General features: G+C 44.1%; 1 protein-coding gene across 1 annotated transcript in view; it reads left to right on the top strand.

Annotated features, from left to right (window-relative positions):
- Positions 1-25377, top strand: part of AUNIP (aurora kinase A and ninein interacting protein) — a 31516-nt gene extending 6139 nt beyond the window's left edge. Inside the window, exons 2-4 of the mRNA XM_088442154.1 lie at positions 4625-4769; positions 5358-5483; positions 24670-25377. Coding sequence (XP_088298280.1) covers positions 4625-4769; positions 5358-5483; positions 24670-25184 — 786 coding nt within the window. The 3' untranslated portion in view covers positions 25185-25377. The remainder of the gene's footprint in view (positions 1-4624; positions 4770-5357; positions 5484-24669) is intronic.
- The last annotated feature ends 546 nt before the right edge of the window (positions 25378-25923 follow it).

Below are 25923 nucleotides of genomic sequence, written 5' to 3' on the forward strand. Positions count from 1 at the left end.
AATAAAAATTATAGATTGATCTATAATCTATCATTATATAGTCTATAGGTGATAACCCACATTTTAGATATTCACATGATGGAATTTACAAAACATCATAGATTATATCTAACAACTAATTAAGTTCATAAGAAAGGCGAGTAGCTGTTATTCTCATTCAGTCCTTTTGGGGAGATACAATCTATGAGAAAAATCATCTTAGTTTCTGCTCTCAATAACTGTTTATCAGTGTCACCACCTCTTATTCCCAATGTTACATGTTGCAATCCAATGGCCTTAAGTCCCAAGGGACAACCTCCATGGTACTTTAAGAAATTACTGGCCACTGATGTCAAAGTTTTAAACTTTGTTGTATCTCTTCTAGCATTAATAATGCTATTAACGTGTTCCAATATCCGTACTTTTAATGGTCGAATTGTCTTGCCCACGTATTTTTTACCACATGGGCACTCAAGTTGGTATATCACGCCCATAGTGGTACAGCAGATGTAACTGTCAATGGTCCATCTTTTACCAAATTTGTCAAAAAAATATTCATTAGGTGACATGTATTTACATGCCTTGCAACATCCACACCGGTGTGATCCTTTTTTCCAAATTTTAGTTCGCTTAGAGGTATCAAAATGACTCTTAACCAAAATATCCTTTAAGTTCGAGGCTCTTCTCCAGCTGGTTTGCACTTTTTCAGGTAAAACAACTTTCAGATCTTCATCAGTTTGAAGAATCCCCCAATGCTTCTGTAGGATAGTATTGATTTGGTACCAATTTTTGTTGAAGGTACCTACAAACCTAACTGGTTCCTCTAAATTCGGTTTCTTCTTTTTAATAAGTAATGATTCACGTGGGTAAGTCCTGATGTTCTGAACCGCTGATCTTATTTTGTTCTTACTGTATCCTCTTTTATTCAATCGTTCACATAGAGATACTTTTCTAACACGGGAACGCCAACTATGTTATTTGTATATATGTTGTTGATGTTTGGCTGGACATTTTTTTTTCAGCCTATACCCAGGACGCGGCTCGGGTATACAGAAATTTGACCTGCTACTTGCTGGGATAATATGCTAATATAGAATGCTGCCTGTCAGTGTGGCTGACTATCAATATTCATTATCAAAACAGCAAGTTAAGCTGAATTATCAAGCCTCATAATATGATTTTGGACCGGCAGCTAACCTATACCCGGGACGCGGCTACAGCACGCTTGAATATATAGGAAGTTAATCTGCTACTTACGGGGACAATATGACAATTATGGTTGCTGTTCTGTGCTATTTTGTCACTTAAGTAACTTGGTTGGCTGTTAATAATTTAAGTAAGCAAATCCCTGTATGCCCGGCACGCTCAGGTATACGGGAATCTGGACTGCCATTTGCGGGGATAATATATTGACTAAGGACACTGCCCGCTAATGTGGCTGACTACTAATACATATTATTCAAACCACCAACAGCAAGTTAAGCTGACTCATTAAGCCCTGTAATTTGATCTTGGGCCGGTAACTAACCTATACCCGGGACGCGGCTACAGCACGCTCGGGTACATTGGAAGTTAATTTGCCACTTGCGGGGATGATACATCTAATACGGTCGCTGTCTTTGCTATTTATTATTTAGATCATTAACAGCAAACCAAGTTGAATAAAGTCTAACATTCTGGTCTTGGGCTGGTACACCAATTATGGACCGGATAATAAATAGATGTCCTCTTGCTGTTTAAACATGTATGGAGGGGTTATCTAAGATGAGAGGGACACTTTAAACACACAATATACTATAACATACTGTGACATTTAACTATCTTGTTATCAAATTGACCCGTGTTCGATTACATGATTTACTATGTCCGTGATTAGAAACAAATGTCTCAAAATGAATAGGAACAAAGTATTCCATTTATGAAGGGCAACACACAGTTTGACGTGCAGAAGTAAAATATTTTGAGTAGGCTGATATATAAAACTTACTGGGGATCAGCACGGAAAGGCCTTTCTATATGGAAGGAAGGACCGATCTGCTAATTAATTATTATTATATACATGACTAATAACCAATGATCCAAATAAACAAGGACTTAATAAATTGTTTGTTCATGTGTATATATAGTGCGTGATGTGCTGAAGCAAGAGAGCCTAAACAGGCCAATACTCAAATTTACTTAGGTCCAGCACGGCTGGGTTTTCTATCTTTATATATTTGTGTTCTCTCTTAGTGTATATGTTGATGGTTGGTAATAACAAACAATAGAAGAGTCATTAATACTCAGTATACGTTGTAATAAACTTTATTTACAGGATAGCAGTTGCCCTTAAGTGTCAGCTTATTTTACTCACATTTTCAATTTTCTTTTTTCACAACATCTTTGTATTCTTTATTTTATTGATATTTCACTATAAATAGGTTTTAATAATCTCAATAAAGGTTATATTTTATACTATATCAATTACTCTTTGTGCGCCTATATAGGACTATCTTTCTCCTTTCGAGGAATTTGTATAATAGATTTCTGCTCTTGTCCTTGGCAGCACCCCCAAACTTAAAATTAGCAATATTATCAATGGGGTTTCTTTGTTAATATTTTTTGATAATATTTTTGATAGTACAGTGGTTTTTACCCTCTCTCCTTGACCTGATATATAGACAGTCCAAATACCAGCGTCGGGATCCTGGCGCCAGAATCCCGATTGTTGGCATCCCAAAGGTAAGTATTGGGGGTTAGGGGTTAGGCACTATGGGTGGAGGTTTAGGCACTAAGGGGGGGGGTGGAGTTAGGGGTAGGTGTGAGGGTTAGTGTTGCCTTACTTACCTACAGGTGTCAGGATTCTGACTCAGGATGCCGCTGTTCGTATTCTGACCAGCGGCATCCCGACCGCCAGGATCCCATACCCAACCCGTCCTGGATATGCAGACTGCAGATTTTTGTAGTGACAAGTTTTTGATCTCACAATTTTTGATCCAAATTTGTCCTTGTATTGATTTAATTGTTAAAGTAGGAAGTCTTATGCTGCATACACATGTAAAGATTTCCTGTCAAACCATCCAAATAGTTGATTGGAATGAAAATTTGGTAACGTATGGGAGTAACTGAATCGGCATGATTTACCGGCAGCAGCAGCAACCCGACACAGGTGAAAATTTTGATCGTTGGAAAGTAAGTACAAACTAACCTATTCTACCCCCTAACCCTCCCTTAGGGGTGCCTAAACCTAACCCTAACCTCCCCCCGGGAGACCTAAACCTAATCCTACCCCCTCCCCCAGTTTCCCGGTGTGATTTCGACTCCTGTAATTTAACCCTTGCCGGGATTCAGCAGTCGGGAAGCTGGCGGTCGGCATTGCGTCTGTCGGCTTCCTGACAGTTTACCGGGAGTAACTGATCAGCAATTTGCTTTTAAATGCCAGAAAACAGATGAAAATGGTCGTTCAGACAAGTTTGTTAAATGTTTGATCTAAACAATTTGTTCAAACAGTGTTTGTCCATTTTCCAGTGTTTGGGAGCAAATTGCTGATTGTCATTTGCTTTCATACCTTACCAGATTTTTATTCCAACCAATCAACTAGTTGGATGGTTGGACAGAAAATCTTTACGTGTGTATGCAGCATTAGTGTTCGCCTTCTGTTTCTCTTGTGTTAAACACAGGTATAACACTACAGTTATGCAATCTCTATAAGTATTATTAACTATACTGTAGGGTGCAGATTTACAGAGATACATACAAGTGTGGACACTAATTAATGAAAAGCCCCCACTGGCATCCAACAGAAGGCTAGCAATAAAATGGCTTAAGTAAATGTACAACATATACCAAACATCTAGGACTTGAAATAAATCCTGCCTTAACTCTGTCTATAGACCGAAGAGAATTCTTAGAGCAGATTAACTACACTTGCAGATCATAAGGCACTTGAAACAATAGCAGATGTCTAATACGTTTGGCAACTGTATACAAAATTCATGTTGCCTAGTAAGACAATTAAATTAACCAGGCACAAGAGGTGAAATACTCTGCTGTATGGTTACCTGTTGCAGACGAGGAGGGGGGCCATTCATTCAAGATCAGCAAGAGAGAACTAATATTTTATTTATTAAGTTTCTTATATAGCGCAGCATATTCCATTGCGCTTTACAATTGTAAACATTAATTGAACAAAACTGGGTAATAACACATATATAGGTAGGAAGGTCCTGCTTACAATCTATAGGGAAACAGGCATTGATACACAAGGATAGGTGCTATATATTGCATTTTGATCCAGCCAGAATGCAGTTTCTTGGTGGGCTGCATGATCCAGTCACACCTAATAACGCAGGTATTGCCTTTAAGGGTTCGTCCTTGTAGATGGATTAACAGCATGCTGTTTAAGAATTTGTCAAATCTATTAACAAACCTAGTTATCCAGCCACAAGGCCTAGGTTTTTAATCTGCCTCTATCTACTGGCTTTTTGCAGTGCACAGGTGCAAGTTAAACTGTCAACGAGCTTGGACCTGGAGTGTATAAAAATGTTGCTCTAATTTGAAAGTTTACTATTGCATGTCACTATGTAAACGCTTGGTTTTATAAAGGCAATCCCTAGGAACACTAAAATCCTGATTTTTGTTGTTTATCTTTCATTTTCTTTTGTAGACTGTCATCCCCTGTTCATCTTCAAGCAGGCTTAATCCACTTTCAAGGAAACATCGTATTGATTCTGCTTTGTTTGAATTCACTCAAACACAAACTCCACTTTGCACTAAACAGACATCCATGTACTCGTTCTTTACTCCATCTGGTAAGCACTGTCTTGTACAAGTGTTACGTTGACATATAGGGCCGAATTCAATTAGAGGGGGGGGGAAACCTGCGATCGTTTTCAAAGTATCTCCATGTTCAATTCCCAGGACTTTTTGCCTAGGTGAGAAAGTTTCTCCAGCAAGAGGCAGGAGAGTCCAAACTCCATATTTAGAGGTATAAATGTGGAGACTTGGTTCAGAACCTTTTGGATCCCACCCCAAAAAAGACATGTCACGTTTGGGGCAAAAATTTTAGGTGTTAGAAAATGGGGGGGGGGGGGGGGGCGGGCAAGTATTCCCTCTCTGTTTTCGCCTGTTTTGGAATTTAATATGGCGATAAGCTGGGACACGCATGGTGAAAACATTGCGTCCAAACAGGTGAAATCATCGCGCATTTTTCCAACCTCTGCTTTCGCGGCTAATTAAACTCTGGACATAATTTGTAATATATGGAGGTGGAGAAGATAGTCGGGAAAAGTGTAACTACAATCTTCTATTTTGAAGTTATTAAACTCCATCTTTAGCTTTCATTCATCTTGCCACTGGCCATGTCTTTGCATGTAGATAATGTTCATATTCTCTTTCAGGCAAGAGGAATAAACAGACTTGCAATTCTCCGGTTAATGCTTCAGTTCAAGAAATTTCTTTTAATAATTCATGTAACAAAAGAGGCAACGCAGAAAACCTAAATACGGTGAATTCTTCAACTTGTGGTATGTGTTCAAGAAAGCTATGTTTTAACCACTTGTCTGGCATGATTGTAATTTTCTGACCACACCAGGCAGTTCTTTATCTACTCTGGTTGTAAAATGTCGACCAGTCAGATAAAAAAAGCTTCCTGCAGCTGCTGCTCTCAGAGGGACCTTCCAGTCCCTCTGCTTGCCAGCACCCTCTCCTGCTGTGCTGCCGATCACTGCTGATCAGTCAGCAAAGCAAGACCACCCACCGGCTGCAAAGATTAGCAGATGCTGGTAAAAAGTAAAATAACCTCCCCTGACATACCTGGTGCCTGGATCCAGTCTCAAATTGAATGTTGCAATGTTTTTGATGTTCCGATGGCAGTTCCAATGTTTTCAAAAAATAAATAAGAGTATGTGTGGAGATATAGATAGAGAGAGATTATATATATCTCTATCTCGCACTGGAGGTTTTAATCGACAGATAAGTATTTTATTAATCCAACATTTCAGGGCTAGGGTGCTCTTTTATCAAGGTATCAAAAAGTAAAAGAATACAGTCTTACCTTTATTGCGCCCGAGTGAACTGCTACACCCCTGAGTCGCCCGCACGCTGCAGGGCGCGTCTCACTCTGATGACGTGTCCACAGCCGGCTGACTGTTCCCATGGTGACTGGACGCAGTCTGACTGGACCGCATCTCTGGGGCGAAAATTAATAAACATCCATTAAGTGCACATTGCCAGCACCACAAAGTATATATACATAAAACTTCTACTGCATGGTGTTTCCTAGAAATACAGTTGTAATTCTATCGGCCTGGTCCCATATGGGTACTATATGTACAAATGCTGTAAGAGCATGTTGTGTGTTTTTTTTTTTTTTTTTTTTTTTTTTCTAAGCCAATCCAAGAGCACCATATACAATATTAATAAAACAAAAAATAATACATCTACGTGTGACTATTATAGAAAAAACAGCTAACTTTTATAACTTGCTATAATATACTAAATTTTAAAAATTTAAAATGACAAGAATAAAAAACAAGAAAAAATAAAAAAATATATGGATCTAATAGATGTTATACCAGAAGCCGAGGGCATAATAAACTTAAAATAACTGAAGTTAATGATAAAATATGCTGGAATGTCCTATGACAGACTTGTGACCTTCATTTAAGGCCTTTGGGAATGATTGTATTCAGTTTCATAATTCATTTAGCTTCAAGCCGCAGCAACTGCCCAGCTCTATCTCCTCTTCTCAATGCTAGTGGAATATGATCGATGATCTTATGTTGGAATTGTGCTAAGCTATGATGTCTCTCCGCGTAGTGTCCTGCTACTAGTTGGTCCGTCGTATTGCCTGCCAATGCCGATCTTATGGCCGACCGATGCAGGGCCATCCTTTCCCGCATCGTCCTCAGTCTTGCCCACATAATAAAAGCCACAAGGGCATATAATAAAAGTGGACGTACAAGTTAGTATGTGGTTGATTTTTATATACTTCTCCACTGTGAGGATTTTTAAATGTTGTCCCTGTAATCCTTTTTTGGCAGGTGGTGCATTTAAGACATTTGTAACAGCCTGGAGGTTTTTGAAGAAAAGTTGTCCTCTTGTTTTATTTTATTCATTCCTGTAATGTCCGGACTATTGAGTCCTTAATACTGTGACCTCTCGGATAGCACGCCATCGGTCGCTGTCCTTTAAAACACGGTAGCTCTTTATTCGATGCAATTATCGGCCAGAGTGCCTTACTGGCATGTTGTATAACTGGACTAGATGTTGAAAATCTATTTTTCCAGGCTATCACTGCATCTCTCCTTTTTGATGTAGTTTGTAACAATGTTCTGGACAATAACAACCTCCTCCTTCTATTTCAATAGTTTAAAATTGTAGCCTCTCTCTCCAAATTTAATGACTATTTGGTCAATGGCTTGTTCAACTGCCGTAGAGTTACTGGTTATTCTGGCCACCCTCATCATTTGATTTGGGGAGACCTCGTTTTAAAGATGGTGGGTGGTGACTTGCGGCATGTAAGAGGTTGGTTTTTATCTGTAGGTTTTGTATATACGCTTGTGATAATATTGCCATTCTGCAATGTAATCCTTACATCCAAATAGTTGAGAGAGTCTAGACTATATTGATATGTTAGTCTAATTGGTGATACTCTTGTATTAATAAGACATCAGCTCAACAAAGGTCTGTTCACCACCTGTCCCAAACATAAACAAAGTGTGTGTATGTATGTATATATTTTAAAATAAAATTATATTCGACAAAAGAAGCTTGTGTTTTGACACCTCTGGATCACTAAAGAACATCTCCTTCTGCAGCATGTATATGTTGGCATATGTCGGGGCCACATTACTGCCCGACTGTTGGAGATAAAATGCACCTTCATATAAAAAATAATTGCGAGTTAGTTTTAATTCCAAGAGCATCAATAAGAGGTTTGGATCCAGTTCCTGCATATTCTCCTTCATCATTCTAAAATCATGCACTGCTTGTAAACCCTCCTTGTGAGGAATAACGTGTACAAATTTCACACACTCATCACAGATTATGGTATTTTCAGGAACAGTCTGGAGTTGTTCTAGACATAATAGAAACGTAGTGGTGTATTTAAGGAAAGTTTCCTGTTTCAACAAATATGGTTGCAGTATACTGTTAAGGAACTGGGAAATCGGTTGGTATAGTGAATTACGGGCCGAGATTATGGAACGGCCAGGTGGATTCACCAGGGATTTATGCACTTTAGGCACTGTATATATGATCGGTACCACTGGGATTCTCCTGTGTCAATGCTGTTTTCAACTTCTGTCAACTTCCCTTGTTGCTGTGCAGTTGTGAGGATATCATCCAGCTCTCTTAAACATCTGTTGGATCATTATATAGACACATGTATACCAGATTATCCGATAGCTGGCGTGAGATTTCAGCCTTATAGTCTGTGTGAGATCTTGTATCACTATAGCGCCGCCTTTGTTGGCCGATCGGATAATGTCCTCATAATCACCCAGATCCTTGAGTGCCAATCTCTCTGCTTTTGTCAAGTTATGGTGTGGCACTGGTTCTGCTTCGCTGTATTTTTTTAAACTGATCTCATTCTCACTGAGGCTTCTGGAGGAAAGGTTGTAGATCAGTTCTTCTTTCTGTTGCCTCCTCGACCTTTGGGGGGGCGGGGGCGCCACTTTGGTTCTACCTCGTTGCTTGTGGTTTTCCCTAAAGGGAGTGAGGATGCTGTGTCTCGTCCTTCTTATTCAGGGGCTGTATTCACTGTCGCTATTGGATGTCACATAGTCACTGTTACTTGATTTGGAGTGACCAAGGACTCCATATTTCAATAAATCTTAGCGATATATTATGAAGGTAAGCTGTTATCTTTTCCATAGCGGCTATATATCGAATCTTGTTAATGACAGCTTGAAGGGGGAGGGTTAAGATGCTTCCAATGAGTAGCTATAAGGCAACTGGCTGCATTAAGCAATTGAGAGGCTAATTTATCTGAAAGATTTATACAAACATGCTATATGGAGCCCCAGAAGGAAGGACCAAGGTTCTTTCATAATTGAAGAATTGGTGAACTTACTCATTAGGGCTGCCACTGAATCCAAGAAAACCACAATCTTTGGGCATGTCCACCAAATGTGAATAAAGATGCCTGTGTCCCCCAACATAATGGCGATGTAGACCGGAATATTTTATTCAATCTGGCAGGTACCATGTACCAATGGAAATAAACTACCTCCTAAGGCAGAGGTTCCAAACAGCCCCAGCAATCAAGGTTTTAAGGATATCAATGCTTTACCACAGGTAACTTAATTAGTACCTCAGTCAATTTAATTTAACCATGGGTAGCACTAAAACCTGAACTGATGGGGTGCCTTGAGGATCACGTTTGGGGACCTCTGTCCCAATGGCTCATGATTTCCGGAATTCTGTCAGTGTGGAAAAGGTAGGATTCTTATACCCCTTTTACACCAGAGCTAAAACCTGTGTTTTCTACTTCAGGGTTCCACAGGGTGACCTTGGGGGGGGGGGTGTGTATAGGTGATGCAGAGGCACCTTTTTTATGCAGTAAATTTTTCTTCCTAGGATGCACTTGGGTCTCCCTCTATACACCACCCCAAGGCCAGAGGCACCTCAGTTTTGGGTCACTGACGCGCAGGGGGGTGTTGACGCAGCCCCCAAAGATTTTTTTTCTCTAATTTAAAAGAATTTTGCTTCAACATAGCGACAGCAAGGACAGTCCAGGGACATACGCACTGTCGCTCCGTCACCCCGCCAGCGCCGAGACACCGGTAATGGTCCAGGGATCTTGGCGGGCCTCTGGGATCTTGGCTAGCCGGGACCCCAGAGGATCCCGGGACTGCAGCCAGATGCTACGAGCACACAGGTAAGCGGCGTATCACCGCAGTGGTGCGTGCAGATTTGCAGTCTATTCCCTCAGGGCGGGAGACTCCCTGGGGTTGACAGCAAGTGGGGCCAGTCCTGCGTCCCCACTAAGCTGCCTGGGACTTTGGGCTGGAGTTCTGTGGCACACTCCAGCGTCCCAGGGGTTAAACTCTGGCCAGGGGAAGCAGCCTTCCCTGTCTAACAGCCGGCCTTTCCACCACGGTCTGGCTGGGCTGTGGCAGCTTCCCTCCTCCGGCTCCGCCCCCTCGGTGATCTCTAGCAGCCATCTTCCTGGCTGAGTGTCGCAGAAAGCAGGCAGGCGGTGCGGAGTCCGTGTTCCCCCTACGTACACTGACCACTGTCCAGGAGGAGAGGTATGTAGCACTTTTGTTCTACCAGACGCTAGAGTGCGTTTTAGTGCAAGTATTTTTATTCCGCATTGTGTGTGACTGTATGCTAGAGCTGTCTGTCTGAGTTTCACTTTCTTACTGTCAGCCATTTTACTTTCCCTCCCTATCTCCCGTGTTGTCTGGGTACACCCTCAGGGGGTCACATACATTATATTGCTATCCTCTTCACTATGTCTGGCAATGAGAGTGATCTGCCTAATTTGACTCCCGCCCAGATGTCCTGTAAAAAAAAAACGTACAGTGACTTTAGGGGTGGGAGACACTGTACTGGAGGGATCATGTTTGAGGTGCTATGCTGCAAACCCCCCCCCCCCCCCCCCATTTCCCTCTATGGTCCCTGTCACGCTTCCGTGGGCGTACTTTGCACAAGCACTTGCGGCCATTGCGGGACGTTTAGCTACCCCTACTGTGTTTTCCCCTCTGGGGTTCACACAGCAGCAGCTTATGCACTCTCGGAGCCTGCTTCAGACGGCTGCCCCTTTTACAGGTGCTCTCTCCCCAGTGGGTTAATACAGCTCCCACTGCATTGCAAAATGTCGCAGAAGTGCGACAGGAGGAGGCCCCTCAGGGCAGACCGGCTAAAAGATTTTGGGGGTCGTCCCAATCTACTCTGTATGATGATGACTGGGTGTCTTCTGAGGATGGGGCGATCCCGAATGGAATAGTCAGTTTAAGATATATATCCCGGATCTGATGCAAGCTGTCCGTGCGGCCTTGGTCATGGAGGAGGACGATCCTCCAGCACCTAAGTCCAGACATGCTCTTTTTAAGCCTGTAAAGGCAGCCGCAGCTATTTTTCCTTTGTCCGACCAGCTGGTGGACCATCTGGTCGTGACATGAAAGAATCGTGGGAAGCGGTACCAGCCGCAGAAGCTCATGGTTATCCATTTGCTGAAGACTATTTATCTAAATAGGAAACTTCACCGGCGGTGGATTCCCACGTTACGCGCTTGGTTAAAGTCGTGACTCTCCCTATGCCTTCCAGATACTACTGATAGGAAGGTGGAGGTTTGCCTGAAGTCCATTTATTCCCTTTCAGGTGCTGTGTGCAGACCAGCTATGGCTATCTACTGGGTGGCTCAGGCTATGGAATGTTGGGCAAACACCCTGGGGGGATCCTTGTCTTCAGATGCAACAAGGGAGCAGTTGAATCTTGTGTGCAGCCTGCGAGATTCAGCTACTTATATAAATGAAGCTGCCTTGGATGTCCGCTCATTGAATGCCAGGATCTCCACTGCAGCTATTGCGGCTCGCCGCTTCGTTCTTGGAGGGCAGATGCAGATTCCAAGAAGGGCTTGGAGTGTTTACCTTATAATGGTAAGGTCCTGTTCGGACCAGATTTGGACAAAATTGTGGATACACTAGCAGCAGCTAAGTCTGCTTGTCGGCCAACTGCTCCCTCTGGGTCTTAGACTTCATCCTTTCGGACCTATCTGGCCTCAAATAAGGCCAGAACCCAGTTGTTTCCTAGGTCGTCCTCCACCAAAAAATCTACGAAGCCTAAGAATCAAGCCTGGAGTGTGAGACGTCCAGCTGCCAAGCCTGACGGCAAACTCTCGGCCTGACTGGGCTGGCCTTCCCCCTGGGGGACCCCAGGGTAGTAGGGTGACTTCTTCAATTCGCCCAGTACTGGTGTCAGACTACCACAGACACTTGGGTGGGAGAAGTGGTCTCTCGGGTGTACGCCCTCTCCTTCTGCAGTTCTTCCACACATGGCTCCTGTCCAACAAGGACAAGGCTTTGGCCATTCAAAAGGCAGTAAAATCCATGCTCCATGCTGGGGTCATTGTACCAGTCCCATTATCCCTGAGTGCAACTGGTTATTATTTCAGTCTTTTTCTGGTTCAAAAACCGAACGGATCACACCGACCTATCCACAATCTAGCTATGAAACCTGGGGATTTTATGGTGTCTCTGGATATTCAAGATGCATACCTGCATTTTCTCAGGTTTACTGTCTCACAACAGCACTTCCAGTTTCAGGCCCTACCGGTTGGTCTTTCTACTGCACCTCCGGGTGTTTACAAAAGTTCTGACTGTAATGGCAGTCCATCAGCGGCTCCAGGGGGTCCGCGTGTTACCGTACCTGGACGACCTCTTGCTGTTGGCAGGGTCTCAAGAGGTACTTCACCAGCACCACCATCTACAGCAGACAATATTTGTCCTACAGATGCACGGATGGTTGATCAATTGGAAGAAGTTCTCCCTGATCCCATCGCAAAGGATGCGCCATCTGGGAGCTCTGTTGAATTCCCAACAGCAGAGGACTTTTCTGACCGCAGACAAAATCTCTACTTTGCAGACGCGAGTGCGCATATGTCTCCACAGTCACCGAGTGTCCATACACTCAGCCATGCAGTTACTGGGATCCATGGTGTCAACATTCGACATGCAGAAATTGATCCCCTCCCGGTGGGATGGATTACCACATCGGATAAGGACACAAATGATGGTAATCTCTCCGGAGGTGCTTCTAGCTCTGACTTGGTGGCTGCAGTCAGTCCACTTCGCCAACGGGTGCCCCTTTTGGATTCTGGACTGGGTCCTTCTAACAATGGATGCCAGTCTCTGGGGTTGGGGCGCAGTGACGGGTCCACACTCCTTTCAGGGGAGGTGGACACTAGGAGTCTGCTCTACCAATCAATATATTGGAGCTTCGGGCAGTCTTCAGGGCCCTACAACTAGCAAGACTCCTACTTCACGGAAAGCCCGTGCAAGTTCAGTCGGACAACGCCATGACAATGGCTTGCATAAGCCATCAAGGAGGAACTCTAAGTCCGGCGGCTATGTAAGAGGTATAACTCATTCTGACATGGGCAGAAGGCCGTATTGGCAGTGTTCATTCCAGGAGTTCTCAATTGGGAAGCAGGTTGTCTCAGCCATCACAACGTGCATCCCAGGGAATGGTCTCTTCACCAAGAGGTGTTTTCAGCTCCTAGTGGACAAGTGGGGCCTCATGGCCTCTCCACAAAATCGCAAACCGCCTCTGTACGGGTCCAGGACTAGACGCCAAGGCTCTCTTGGTACTTGCTCTGTCAGCAAGTGGACTTTCCGGTTTGTGTACCTGTTTACTCCCATTTCCCTCCTTCCTCAAGTAATTCGGAAGTTCAAACAAGGAGGCACTGTCCTGCTGGTGGCTCCAGCGTGGCCCAGACGTCACTGGTACTCAGATCTTCAGAGTCTCTCCATCGACACGCCATTGCTGTTGCCTCAACGTCCGGACCTGTTGTCTCAAGGTCCTTTGTCTTTATCAGGACCCATCTTTGACGGCGTGGCTCTTGATGCATCCCTCCTAAGGTCCAAAGGGTTTTCCAGCTCTGTGGTTAACACCATGCTCAGGGTGCGGAAACCTGCCTCTGCTAGGATTTACCCATGGCATACCTACTTTTAATGGTGTTGTCCCAGAGATTATGACCCCCAAGTTTGGACCTTGGTCTCAGTCTTGCTTCCCTGAAGGTGTATGTCTCTGCCCTTTCAGTGTGGTTCCAGCAAAGGATTGCTCCTTTCTGATATCCACATTTTCCTTCAAGAGGTCCTTCGCATTCAGCCTCCCTTTGTCTCTCTTGTGACGCCTAGGGATTTGGCTGTTGTCCTTAGGGCCCTCCATTTGAACCCCTGGACTCGGTGGACCTCAATTGGCTTACAGCTAAAACTGTTTTTTTTCTTCTGGCTATTGCTTCTGCCGGAAGAATGTCTGTCTGATTTGGGGGCTGTCTTGTCCCCACATTAATGAGGAAATTATTGTGCTGGCCTTTAATTCCCCAGACCTCTCGGCAGGTGAGGCCTCATTGGATATGATACGTGCCCTCAGGATTTATGTGGACCGTACCAGTTCCCTTCAGAAGTCAGACTCCTTGTTTTGACCTCTGATTTCCACAAGAAGGGATAGCCAACCAATAAGCAAACTTTGGCTAGGTGGCCTTGATTGGCGATCTGAGGCTTACACTCATGAGGGCCTTCCAGTGCCGCACTCTGTTACTGCTCATTCTACTCGGTCTGTGGGTCCTTCTTGGGCAGCTCGCCATGGCTGTTCAGCTTTGTAAGGCCGCCACGTGGTCCTCTGCCCAGACCTTTTTAACGGTATTATGCATTTGATTCCTTTGCCTTCGGCCGGCTGATTTTCCCTCTGCATGGGAGCGTCCCTATCCTTGGATGTCCCAAAGCAGTACCCTCAAGGTCACCCTGTGGACCCCCTATGGACCGTGAAGTAGAAAATGAGAGCTATGGTAAGAACTTTGTTATCTTTCTACAAAGTCCACAGGGTACCCACCCTGACTCAACTGTGCTTCAGATGGGCTTCGCTCTGGTCACCGGTTTTCTGTCTCCTTCTGTGTGAGAATGTGATTCCAGTGTGTTCCAGACTTCCTCTTTTATCCTCCTCCAGCCTTTGGCTTGCTAAGAAACTGAGGTGCCTCTGGCCCGGGGGCGGGGTATAGAGGGAGACCCAAGTGTATCCTGGGAAGAAAAATTGACTGCGTAAGGTTCCCGTATGACTCTGCATCACCTATACCCCCAAGGTCACCCTGTGGACCTTATGGACTTCGTAGAAAGAGAGATAGCAAAGGTTAGTTCTTACCATATGTCTCCTAATTTTTGCTGGGTCTACCTGGGGTGCAGTGTAGCTACCAGGATGGACCAGGGTAATGGTGTAGTGTAAACAGTGCAACCTGGGTTATCTGACCTTGGGCATGCCTAAAATGAGCTGATTGGTGGCTGTGGAGTAGTCGCCTCCCCACTTTTTATGACCTCACAAGTTTAGCAGGGCAGACCCAGGTTCAGTCTGATCGGGGCTGACCTGAGATTAACCCAGACCTATGGTTCCAACACAGTTTACACAGCACCATGTCTGAAAACCCAGGTCAGACCAGGCCTGGGTTTTTGGTGGAAAAAGGTATAACAGACCAAATGGCTATATTGACCTGTGCATTAATGAAATTCTCTAAATAAATAAATATATATATATATATATATATAATTTTTTTTATTTTTCCCCCTCCAATACATTTTTATTTTATGCTGAAAATTTAAGCAGCACCTCGAATCGGAACCCTTGTTGGTGGCCCCAACATACAATAAAAATTTTAGGGTGTAAAATTAAAACTCGTATCTTTTGACACTCTGTTAATGAGGTGGAATGTCTTTTTTGACTATATTCTGGTTGCCTTCTTCCTTTTTTTTTTTTTTTTTTTTTTTTTTTTAAGAGCGGTTTCTTCTTGTGTAGTTCGGAAGATGCCCCTAACATGGGTGTGCTGTAGTTTCCTGGAATTGGACCCGCTCTCTGAAAGAATCACCCGAAACCTGGCCGACTGGCCCATTGTTTGTAGAATATTTAGTTTATTTTTGATAAAAAGTGGTTTTCAATGTGTAAAAATGTTCTTCAGGGTCCATAGGGATACCATGGGATAATGTGGTTTGAGTGATCCAGGAACCAAACCGTAAAGCTTTCAGCTCCCAGGATGCCTCGGGTCCTCCTCCATATACCCTGCCCATGGCCACAGGCATTCAGTTCTTCGTACGGAGCGGCAGGATTCAGGCACTCCTTTGTAACGTGACTGCTCAGGCAAGCTTTTATTTTGTTTTATTTCTATGTTTTTGAGTTAGCAGTGCTGAGCTTCTGAATTAAGACTCATGCACTGCGACTCCGTCTACCTTTGCCGGACCGCAACACCATTAACACCTCTGATTTCGGCGGGTCACGGCAGAGCTTCCTAGCAGCGATGCTGGGGCCTGGACTGCAACCAGACTCACGGAGATGTCAGGTAAGGTGATTCCTCGTTCTGGGGGATCGTGTGTGGCAGTCCTTGCTTCCGGCACTGGAGAATCAACAGGAGCGTCCACTTCCTCACTAGACCACCGTGGCCTTATCGTCTGACGCTGGGGACTGGCAGCAGACTCTTCTGCCTGACCGTTTGATGCAGCTTATGGGAGGTAGGCGCTATCCCGGCACCTCCTCCCCAGATGCAGTTCCATCAAAAGTTTTTGCGTCTGGGTCGCTCCTCCTACCCTCAATGTATATGAGACGCTCACAGTCCTCTATCTGTGCTCTGCTGAAGCGATTTGGTCTCGGGAGGTTTTGGGTCAGTCTCCCTGTATACCTCTCCCCTTGGGTCAGGTATATGGTGCTCTATATCCAGCCAAGCCTTGGATTTGGGTAGTTGATTCAGAGTCTATTGCAACTATATTATATATGCATTATATGTGACTATTTGCTAGCTGCTGTATTGATACTGCCTTTTATTTCTGACTGTCAGTTATAACTATCACTGTTTCTTCTCTTCATCTCTCTGGTACAGGTGGGTGGGGGTTCTTTTTTTCTGTGTATTTCACATTTTGTGAATGCTCACATTGCATTTATTACCTTTTTAATATTGAATGTCTAAAGGTAAAGTGAAAGAGGCTCCTGTGGTTTCATGTGAATCCTGGTGGCTTTGTCCCCTCCAGACTTTATACAGGATGGTTTGTGTGCTGTCTGTTTATAAAGAACCACAGTTTACCAGCCCCTATACAGGAGCTATTTTGGGTGTCCTCCTTGTCTCTGGTAATGAAGATGATCGTATGGCTACTCCCACACTGCCTCCTTGTATGGGATACCCACAGCATGCTCTTTGTCCCTCCTATACATCCTTTCTGGATGGATATTTATGCCCACTCAAGTCAGAATATGGCTCAGTCAGCTGTTGCAAGCAGACCGGTAGTCATGCACCGAAACTTATTTTTATCAGTCTGCTCAGCATGGACGCCCCATCAGAGGAATCCGATGATGTACAGGGTTCTTCTCCAGGGTCTAGCTTGGGAGAGGAGGACCATTTTTCTACAGTGAATGTTCCTCCTTTGGTGAGGGGGGTTAAATCAATCCTAAATATAAGGCTGTTGAACCGCCTCCTAGAAAGAAGGCTCCGGTGTTTAAACACCAGAAGGTGGTAAAAGCTGAGTTTCCTAAATCTGAGCAGCTCACTGAATTTATGGAAGAGGCATGGAGTAACACGCATAAACTGTTCCATGTTACGAAAAGATTAGTATTGTTGTATCCTTTCTCCGCTTCTGTATGTACGAAGTGGGAAATTTCTCCTACTGTGGATGCTCATGTGACACATTTAGTCAGGAATGCTACATTGCCTATTCCATCAGCATCTTCTCTTAAAGATCCTACAGATATGTTTAAATTTTTCCTGTCTTAAAACGGTATTTTAATCATCTGGAGCTCTTACTCGACCAGCTATGGCTGGGGCTTGGGTTACCAAGGCTGTTGAAGAATGGACGGGGGCATTGAAAGATTCTCTACTAGATGCTACCAGAGAACAGCTGATCTATATCTCACACATACAGAAAGCAGCCTCCTATTTGGGAGGAACTGCAATAAATGCTGGACTCCTAGCTTGTAAAGCACAGGTTCTCAAACTCTGTCCTCTGGACCCGAAACAGTGCATGTTTTAAAGGTCTCCTCAGAATCACAAGTGAAATAATTATCTCCATCTGTAGATTGTGGTGTTTTTTTTTTTTTTTTTTTTTTTTTGTCAGTGAGTAATGAATACACCTGTGCACCTTCCAGCAGACCTAGAAAATGTGAACTGTGTGGGGTCCTGAGGCATGAGTTTGAGAACCACTGCATCGGCAGCCTCGGTGCTGTCTCATAGTCCTTTTGGTTAAGGTCCTGGAAAGCAGATACAGGGTCAAAGAGAGACTCTGGAATCCTTACCTTTCTTTGGGAATCTACTGTTCGGAGCAGAATTATATAAGATAATAGCTACTCTGGCAGACATTAAAGTCTAGGCAGTTTTCTTTCACTCGTCCCTGAGGACGAATGACTGAAAAGAACAGTCTTCCTCCAGGCCACCTAGTATTCACAGGACAACCAAGCATCAAACCAAGAGGTCTGGGCAAGCCAGATGTCCAGCTTCTAAGCCAGACGACAAACTTAGAGCCTGATGGGGCGGACCTTCTACTGGGGGATCCCAGGGTGGGAGACATACTTCTTTATATTTGCAGACTACTGGCAGCAAACAGACGCCTGTGCCCGAGAAGTGATCTTTCGGGGGGTAACTTTTTTTTTTTTTTTTTTTGCACATCGCGTGCAGCATTCCTTGCTTCTGGTGTCAGACTCGCCAGAAGTCGCTGCTGTAAGGACCAGGGATTGTCCGCATCTTTGCTACAGCAGCCGGGGCTCTATCGTCTGACATTGGGGATCGGCAGCAGACTCAAATTGCTGCCACGAGGCCAGCATACCCGACTGGTTAATGCAGCTTAGGGAGGTAGCCACTCCCCCGGCAGCTCCTCCCCTGACCCATACGCCGTCCCTACGAAGGGTTTCGTGCATCTGGTTTGCTCCGCCTACCCTCCATGTGTATGAGATGCTCGGGGTCCACGCAGTGCACCTGGTAGCTGTTGGTTTTGGGAGGGTCTGGGTCAGTCTCCCTGTATACCTCTCCCTTGGTTAAGGTATACGGTGCTGTATGTCCTACCATTCCTTTGCATTGCTGTAGTTGATTTGGAGCCAATTTTAATTCTATAACATGTGCATTGTATGTTACTGTTTGCTAGCTGCTGACTGATGCAGGTTGTTTTAATTTTTTTTTTCTTTAATTTTTTTTTTTGTCAACTATAACTCGCTGTTATTTCTTTCTGAAGCACTTCATTCATTGAGATTTTGTGAAGGCTGTCACATAACTATCTTTTGACTTTCAAAGTAAAGGGAAACAGGAGGGAGAGCCACCTGTGCTGGTTTCATGTAAGGCTTGTGTGTCCTCAGGACATATATAAAGGAGGGTTTGTGTGTTGACTGTTATAAAGTGCCACCTTACCAGTATCCTTTGTCCCAGGTTTTGATGCAGGTGGTGGATCATTTGGCTACTCCAACAATGCCGTCTTGGATGGGGTGTCCACATATTTTTTTCACCTCGCATGCATTCCGCAATAAGGGATGTTGATGGCCATTCTAGTCAGAGTATGGCACCATCTAATGTTAACAGACCAGTAGTGACTAAAGCTCCTAAATGCAAGTTGTCTCTTATCTGTCTGCCCAACATATGGATTCGGAGGAATCTGATGATGCACAGGATTCCTCTCCAGGATCTACTTCTGGGGAGGAGGATCATCCATCTACTGTGGATGTCATTACTTTTGGCGAGGGTGGTTAAATCAGTCCTAGATTTTCAGGATGATGAGCCAGCTCATAGTAAGAAGACTCCAGTATTTAATTGCCACCGAAAGGTGGCCAAAACTGTGTTCCCTGTGTCTGAACAGTTCACAGAGTTTATTGAGGAGGCATAGGGTAACCCTGATAAGCGGTTTTATGTACATAAGAGGATACAATCATTGTATCCGTTCCCGCCTTCTGTATGTTAAGTGGGAGGTATCTCCTACTGTGGATGCTCGTGTAACGTATTTAATCAGAAATACTACATTGCCTATTCCATCAGAATCTTGCGGGATTCCGCAAAAAAAAAATTGAAGCATGTCTTCAGGCAATATTCTCATCTGGAGCTGTTACCCATCCAGCTATTGCTGGACCCTGGGCAGCTAAGGATGTTAAAGAATAGATTGAGACATTGGAAATTTTTCTACCAAATGCTACCAGAGAACAGATGATCAATATCTCCCACATATGGGAAGCGGCTTCCTATTTGGGAGGAGCTGCAGTGGATGCTGGAATTTTAGCTTCTAAGGCATCTGCAGCATCCATAGTTGCACGCATGACCCTTTTGGTTAAGATCTTGGAAAGCTGATACAGGATCAAAGAGGGTGCTAGAAGTTTTACCTTTTCATGGAAAGGTACTTTTTGGAGTAGAGTTGGATAACCTAATTTCTACTCTGGCGGCTTCAAAGTCAGCAGGTCTGCCATCTAAGTCAAATAGTAGATCTAGGCAGGTTTCTTTATCTCTTCCCTGAGGATGGAAGGACTGAAAAGTACAGACTTCTTCTAGGCCGACTAGTCTTCGTAAGTCAAAGTGACAAACTAAGGCAAGGCATTTAGCTTCTAAGCCGGACAACAAACCCTCGGCCTGATGTAGCGGGCCTCCTCCTGGGGTTTCCTGGGTGGGGGCCAGACTTCAGTTTACTGTTGTGTTGTGGTGGTTTGTTTTGTTTTTGTATCAAACAGATGACTGGGACCAAGAAGTGGGCTCTCAGGGGTATGCCCAAACATTCAAGAGACATCCCTGCCAGAAGTCTTTTGCCACAAAGCCTCCATCAGATGTGGACAAGGCCTTGGCTCTGCAGGAAGCCATTCACTCCCTGCTACAGGCAGGGGTAATAGTCCAAGTTCCTGTGTCCCAACAAGGAAGGGGTTATAACTCAAATCTATTTCTGGTTCAGAAGCCGAATGAGTCATATCTGCCTATACTGAATCTAAAACCCCCTCAACAGATTTATCCATATTCCAAATGGAAACTCTCTGGTCAATTATTTTGGCTATGGAGCCAGGAGATTACATGGTTTGCATGGATATTCAATTATCCCATCCCACCAACAATTTTTGTGATTTGCTGTCCTTCAGCAACATTGCCAATTTCAGGCTCTACCCTTTGGCCTTTCTACGGTTCCCCGGGTATTTACCAAAATGTCAGTCATGACTGCTTATCCCAGGCGTCAGAGTCCAGAATTGTCATATCTGGACGACCTTCTGATATTGGCATGGACTCCGGTGATTTTGCAACACAATCTTCAACTGACCATAGCCTGCCAGAGGCATGGCTTGTTCATCACTTGGAAGAAATCACTTTCTCCAACATAGCAGATGGTACATCTGGGAGTATTTCTAGATTCTCAGGCACAAGGTGTTTCTGCCAGAGGACAAGATTGGGGCCTTATCAAAGCAGATACACATGCTGCTACGCAAACTAAGTGTCCATTCTGTCAGCAATGCAGGTGTTGGGATAAATTGTTTTTGACCTTCGACATGGTAGTGTATGCTCTGTTCCATTCCAGACCTCTGCAAAGGTTGATTCTCTCCAGGTGGAACAGACAGCATCATTTTAATATGGTCCCAGATCTTTCTCACTCCAGAGATTCATCACTCCCTCCTGTGGTGGCTAAAAAGAGCACCTAAACAAAGGGCTCCCGTTCTGGATCCCAAATTGGGTGCTTCTCACCATGTGTGCCAGTCTTCACGGATGGGGGGGCAGTGACAGATCATCGTACCTTCCAGGGGAGATGGACAAATCGAGAAAGTAATCTGCCAATAAACATTCTGGAACTTCGAGCAGTATACAAAGCACTTGCATACAGAAGCTGTCGGTAGACAGTCCGTTAGCAGATCCTGCCACAGAGGAAGAGGATACGAAGTATCCCTGCCGACATCCGGACTTGCCCTGTCTGGCTTTGAAGGCGTGGCTCTTGAATCTTCCATCCTACAAGCAAAGGATTTTTCCAGTTCTGTAATTCAAACTATGCTTTGAACACTGAAGCCTGCTTCTGCCCTCATATATTACAGAGTTTGGCATGCTTTTGGTCAATGGTGTTCTCATAAGGAATATGATCCTAAGGCAGGGCTTGACAAATCCCAGGGGCCAGGTCACCATGGCGACTAGACTTTGCTGCCTGGCTCCCAGATTTTGCAGGGAGGGCAGAAGCAGGTCCTCGTCTGCCCCAGCAGAGATTCATGTCTGTAGTATTGTGGCGGTCATGTCATGCACAGGAGTGCATGTGCTGAGGGTCGCCTACGGTGACTGCTCTGCCTGTCCATCCCATCCTATGCTGACTCCTCTTCTCCGACCCGGGCTGCTGGGTTTTTTTTTTGTTTTTTTTTTTCTTGGTCTGCTCTGATCCTCCTGTATGTCCCGGATGTCTGCTGTCTCCTAACTCCAGCTGCATAGAGCTCTCCGGTAAGAGGGTCTATGCGTGACCAGGGATTGTTGAGCGGCTTCGAAGAGATAGTCGTGTGACCATGTGGGGGTTGGGAGGCTGGATGGTTCTAGAGTGGTGGGTTGCCAGTGGGTACCCCCTTAGTTGTGTGTGGCCATTAGAGATGTTTGGCTGTGTCGGGGGGGGTTGGCTAGCTGCTCAGTAATGTGGGGGGGTTTGTTTGCTGTGCAGCTACCCCATGAGCAATGTGGCTGTGGAGGGTGGTATGCTAGGGGCTACCCTTTTAGTGCTGTGGGGGTTGGTTGCCTGGGTGGTAAGTTGTAATAATGTCTGGCACTATTGTTTTATGTGAAAATGAGGTCTGTTCTTACTGGAAGGGGGGGTGGAGCAGCTGGAGCTGTGCAGTGTAGTGAGGTAGCCTCCATTTTGTAGACTAGTACAGTGTGTATAACAATTGCATAACAGAGCTGTGCTCCTCACACACTATTGTCATTTCTTTGGGGGGAAGGGGGGGGGGTCTGACTCCTACACTTTCATCCTGGCTCCTAGATTTTTGAAAAATTTGTCAAGCCCTGTCCTAAGGTGTTTAGGATCTCCAGGATACTGGCTTTCCTGCAGGCAGGGTTGGACCAGGGTCTCCGCCTGGCTATTTTGAGAGTGTAGGTTTATGCACGGTCAGTCTGGTTCCAGAAGAAGATTGTTTCATTACCAGATGTTAGAATTTTTTTTCCCAAGGAGTCCTGCGAGTTCAGCCTCCTTTTGTTCCACTGGTAGTAGCATTGTGGGATTTGTCTTTGGTTCTTAAAGGGTTACAAGCTTCCCCATTAGATACTGTAGATTTGAAGTGGCTGACAGCAAAGACACTTTTTTCTTGTGATCTCTTCTACTTACAGAGTCTCTGATTTGGCAGTGCTCTCATCTATCCCCGTTTTTGATCATCACCAGGATAAAGCTGTTCGTACAAGGAAGGGTTACCTTCCTAAGGTAGTGTCCCGTTTTCATGTAAAGGAAGAAATTGTTCCAGCTTTTCAGGCTCCAGACCTTTCTGTAGGTGAAGTCTCCCTGGATGTAGTTTGTGCTCTCCATATTTATGTGGAGCATACAAACTGTTAGAAAATCAGATTCTCTTTTTGTGCTATATGGTTTTCACAACTAGAATGGCCAGCTAACAAACACTCTGGCTCGATTTACGTGTGACTATCTCTCATGTGTACACACAGGCTGATCTCCCTGTCCCAAACACGGCAACAGCATATTCTACCAGATCTGTGGGACCATCCTAAGCATTTAGTTGTGGTGCCTCTGAACAATTGTGTAAGGCAGCCACGTGGTCTTCTGTCCACACTTTTTTCTTAGATTCTACGCCTTTGATACTTTTGCCTCTCAGGATGCTTCCTTTGGGCGACTTAGGGGAACTGCTTTAGGACATTCCTATGGTATCCCTATGGACCTTGAAGAAACTAAGAGTTATGGTAGACTTACCATTAATTACTTCGAGGTCCACAGGGCACCCATCCTGACGTACCTGGCTGCATTGGGTAATTTTTCCTTATGCCACGGAATTCCCTCATTTTCTGTGAGTGTTTCTGGTGTATGATTGTTCTTTCTCCTCTTTCAATCTCCTGCCTTGGGCTTGTTTACAGAACTGAATGCCACGGGTGATTATATTTGTAGGAGGACCTGAGGCATCCTGGGAGCTGAAAGCTTAACTGGTGCCTGGATCACTCCAACCACATTATCCCATGGGTATCACTATGGACCTTGAAGAAAGTTATCAAGACAAGTCTACCATAAGTCTTCTTTTTTTATTTGATGTAAGAAAAAAAAATATGTTACCGATATCCAATGCCTTGGTGGGATGATATTCACGCCATCACCTCTAGGGTGTGAGCTCAATGGTAGGAACCCTTGCTGTTGGCAGATGGATTACGTCACCAAAAAAGACCCTACGTGTTTTGTCCCTAGCATGGGATTTCTTCAGGGGTACAATCAAAAATTGGCAAACGATAAATTGGACAAATATTCCACGAATTCGTAAGGGGAACAGTGTTCCGAATGTGGCCAAAAACTACCAGATCTGATTGAGAGAGATACTCCGCAAAGAATAGTTTATCAATTGTGGTTTTAGATCCACAACAAATGTGCACTCCGGAGAATCGTTTCAGATGTAATGGCCGTGTGTATGATTATACACAATCCATATAGACCCGCACTCACTCCAATATGTCCATCATAGCAGGGCGCAACCTCGGTGTAACCGCATAAAAAAAAATTCGGTTCACATGTATACAAAAAGATGAAACTTTAGAGGGCACTCACCATTGCAGGAATAAAAAATCATTTTAATAATTACATACCACCAGTGTTCTTACATAAAGTCTGACGTTTCGGTCTGATTTTCAGACCTTTGTCAAGGCACTCAAATTGTCAAGAAGCTACAACCATCTGAAGTAATTCAGCTGTCTGTGGCAAAAAAATATTTTTTAAGTAAATGCTGGTATAGAAAATACTTGGCCTGCACATATCCAAGCGATGATTGATTTGTATTAAAGCTTAACAGTCTCATCTCAAGTAATGTACTATTCAAATACTATTTATTTTTTTCTTCTCCCTTCAACAGGAACATCTGCATGTTTAAATCAAGTGTGTAGTGTGGATGAACCTGCTGTGTACCAGGAGGATGTTAACTCGCACAAAGAGGCAGAACAGTCTGCACATTCAGAACAAAGTGAAGAAGTTGGCTGTGTGTTGGATAAACCTGGTAACCAAATGAAGTGCTTTAACCATCATTCGCCAATGAAAACCGAAGACTTGGTAAAATCCTCTGACTGTTGGGCCTCTGGTACGAAGAGCCCGCTGCATTTATATGACTTGCCCAAGGATGACCAAGAATCAAATAGATGTTCCCCGCATTGGCTGGGCAGTCAGCTGTTCACTCAGGATACACAAGGGAACAGAGTAATCTGCCATAGGTTTATAAGTGAACCCCATAGGAATAGTTGCCCTGCAGTACCACTGCAGGACAGGACTAATGTTGCAAGTCCATTGAGAGGAACTCCAGTTTTGTGTGATGAGGTTTCTCTGCACAAAATGTTTACTCAGGACTCTGAAGGGAATATGGTTATAAAGCACTAAATGACAACTGCATATCCTCGAGTAAGATCTATAATGCAGTTTTGGTAAAATATGCTGCTAGAGTTTAAAGAGATGATGGTTACATAACTTAATTTTATACTGTGACTACACAGTGGCAATCCATTGATGGGGTGGTTTTTTTTATGTATCTAAAATTCTAATATAATAAACAAGTTTTTCAATTGGAAAATAATGACCGAATTGAGAGAATTTATTTCCATAGCTATATTATCCCTGTTCGTTTCCAGCTTATTTTTTTTCTATTTATATGTTGAGACTTGTAAGCAATACAACAGTATGTACGTAACTGGAAAGTTATCATACATGTAGGATATAAGTGAGTACAGTGTAAGGAAAAGGCTGTCTATAATCCATAAAAATATATAACAACCCTAGTTTTAAAATAAAAGCGTTTTTGCAGTGTTTCAACTGCCTTTTGCTGGAAATATCAGCAAGTAACCAGCTCCTGACACTGCAGTTACTGCTTACGTGCCACAGTTCAGTTTGAAAGAACATCCGACCCTGAAAAAGAGAACAATTGCCTTGGCTCATTTTAATACCTTTTTAATTAAACAACAGGCAGGCAGCACTGTCTTAAGTATACCAATTGGTGTGGCCAATAATCAAACTTTTATCTACTATTGACTTCAAATGTTCTGTGTTTAAAGCTTTATAGTTTAATTTGCTAATCATTATGTTAAAGCGCAAAAACAGATAGATAGATAGATATATATATCTA

This window comes from Taudactylus pleione, unplaced genomic scaffold (assembly GCF_031769625.1).
Source record: "Taudactylus pleione unplaced genomic scaffold, aTauple2 ptg000305l, whole genome shotgun sequence".
NCBI classification, from domain to species: Eukaryota; Metazoa; Chordata; class Amphibia; order Anura; family Myobatrachidae; genus Taudactylus; species Taudactylus pleione.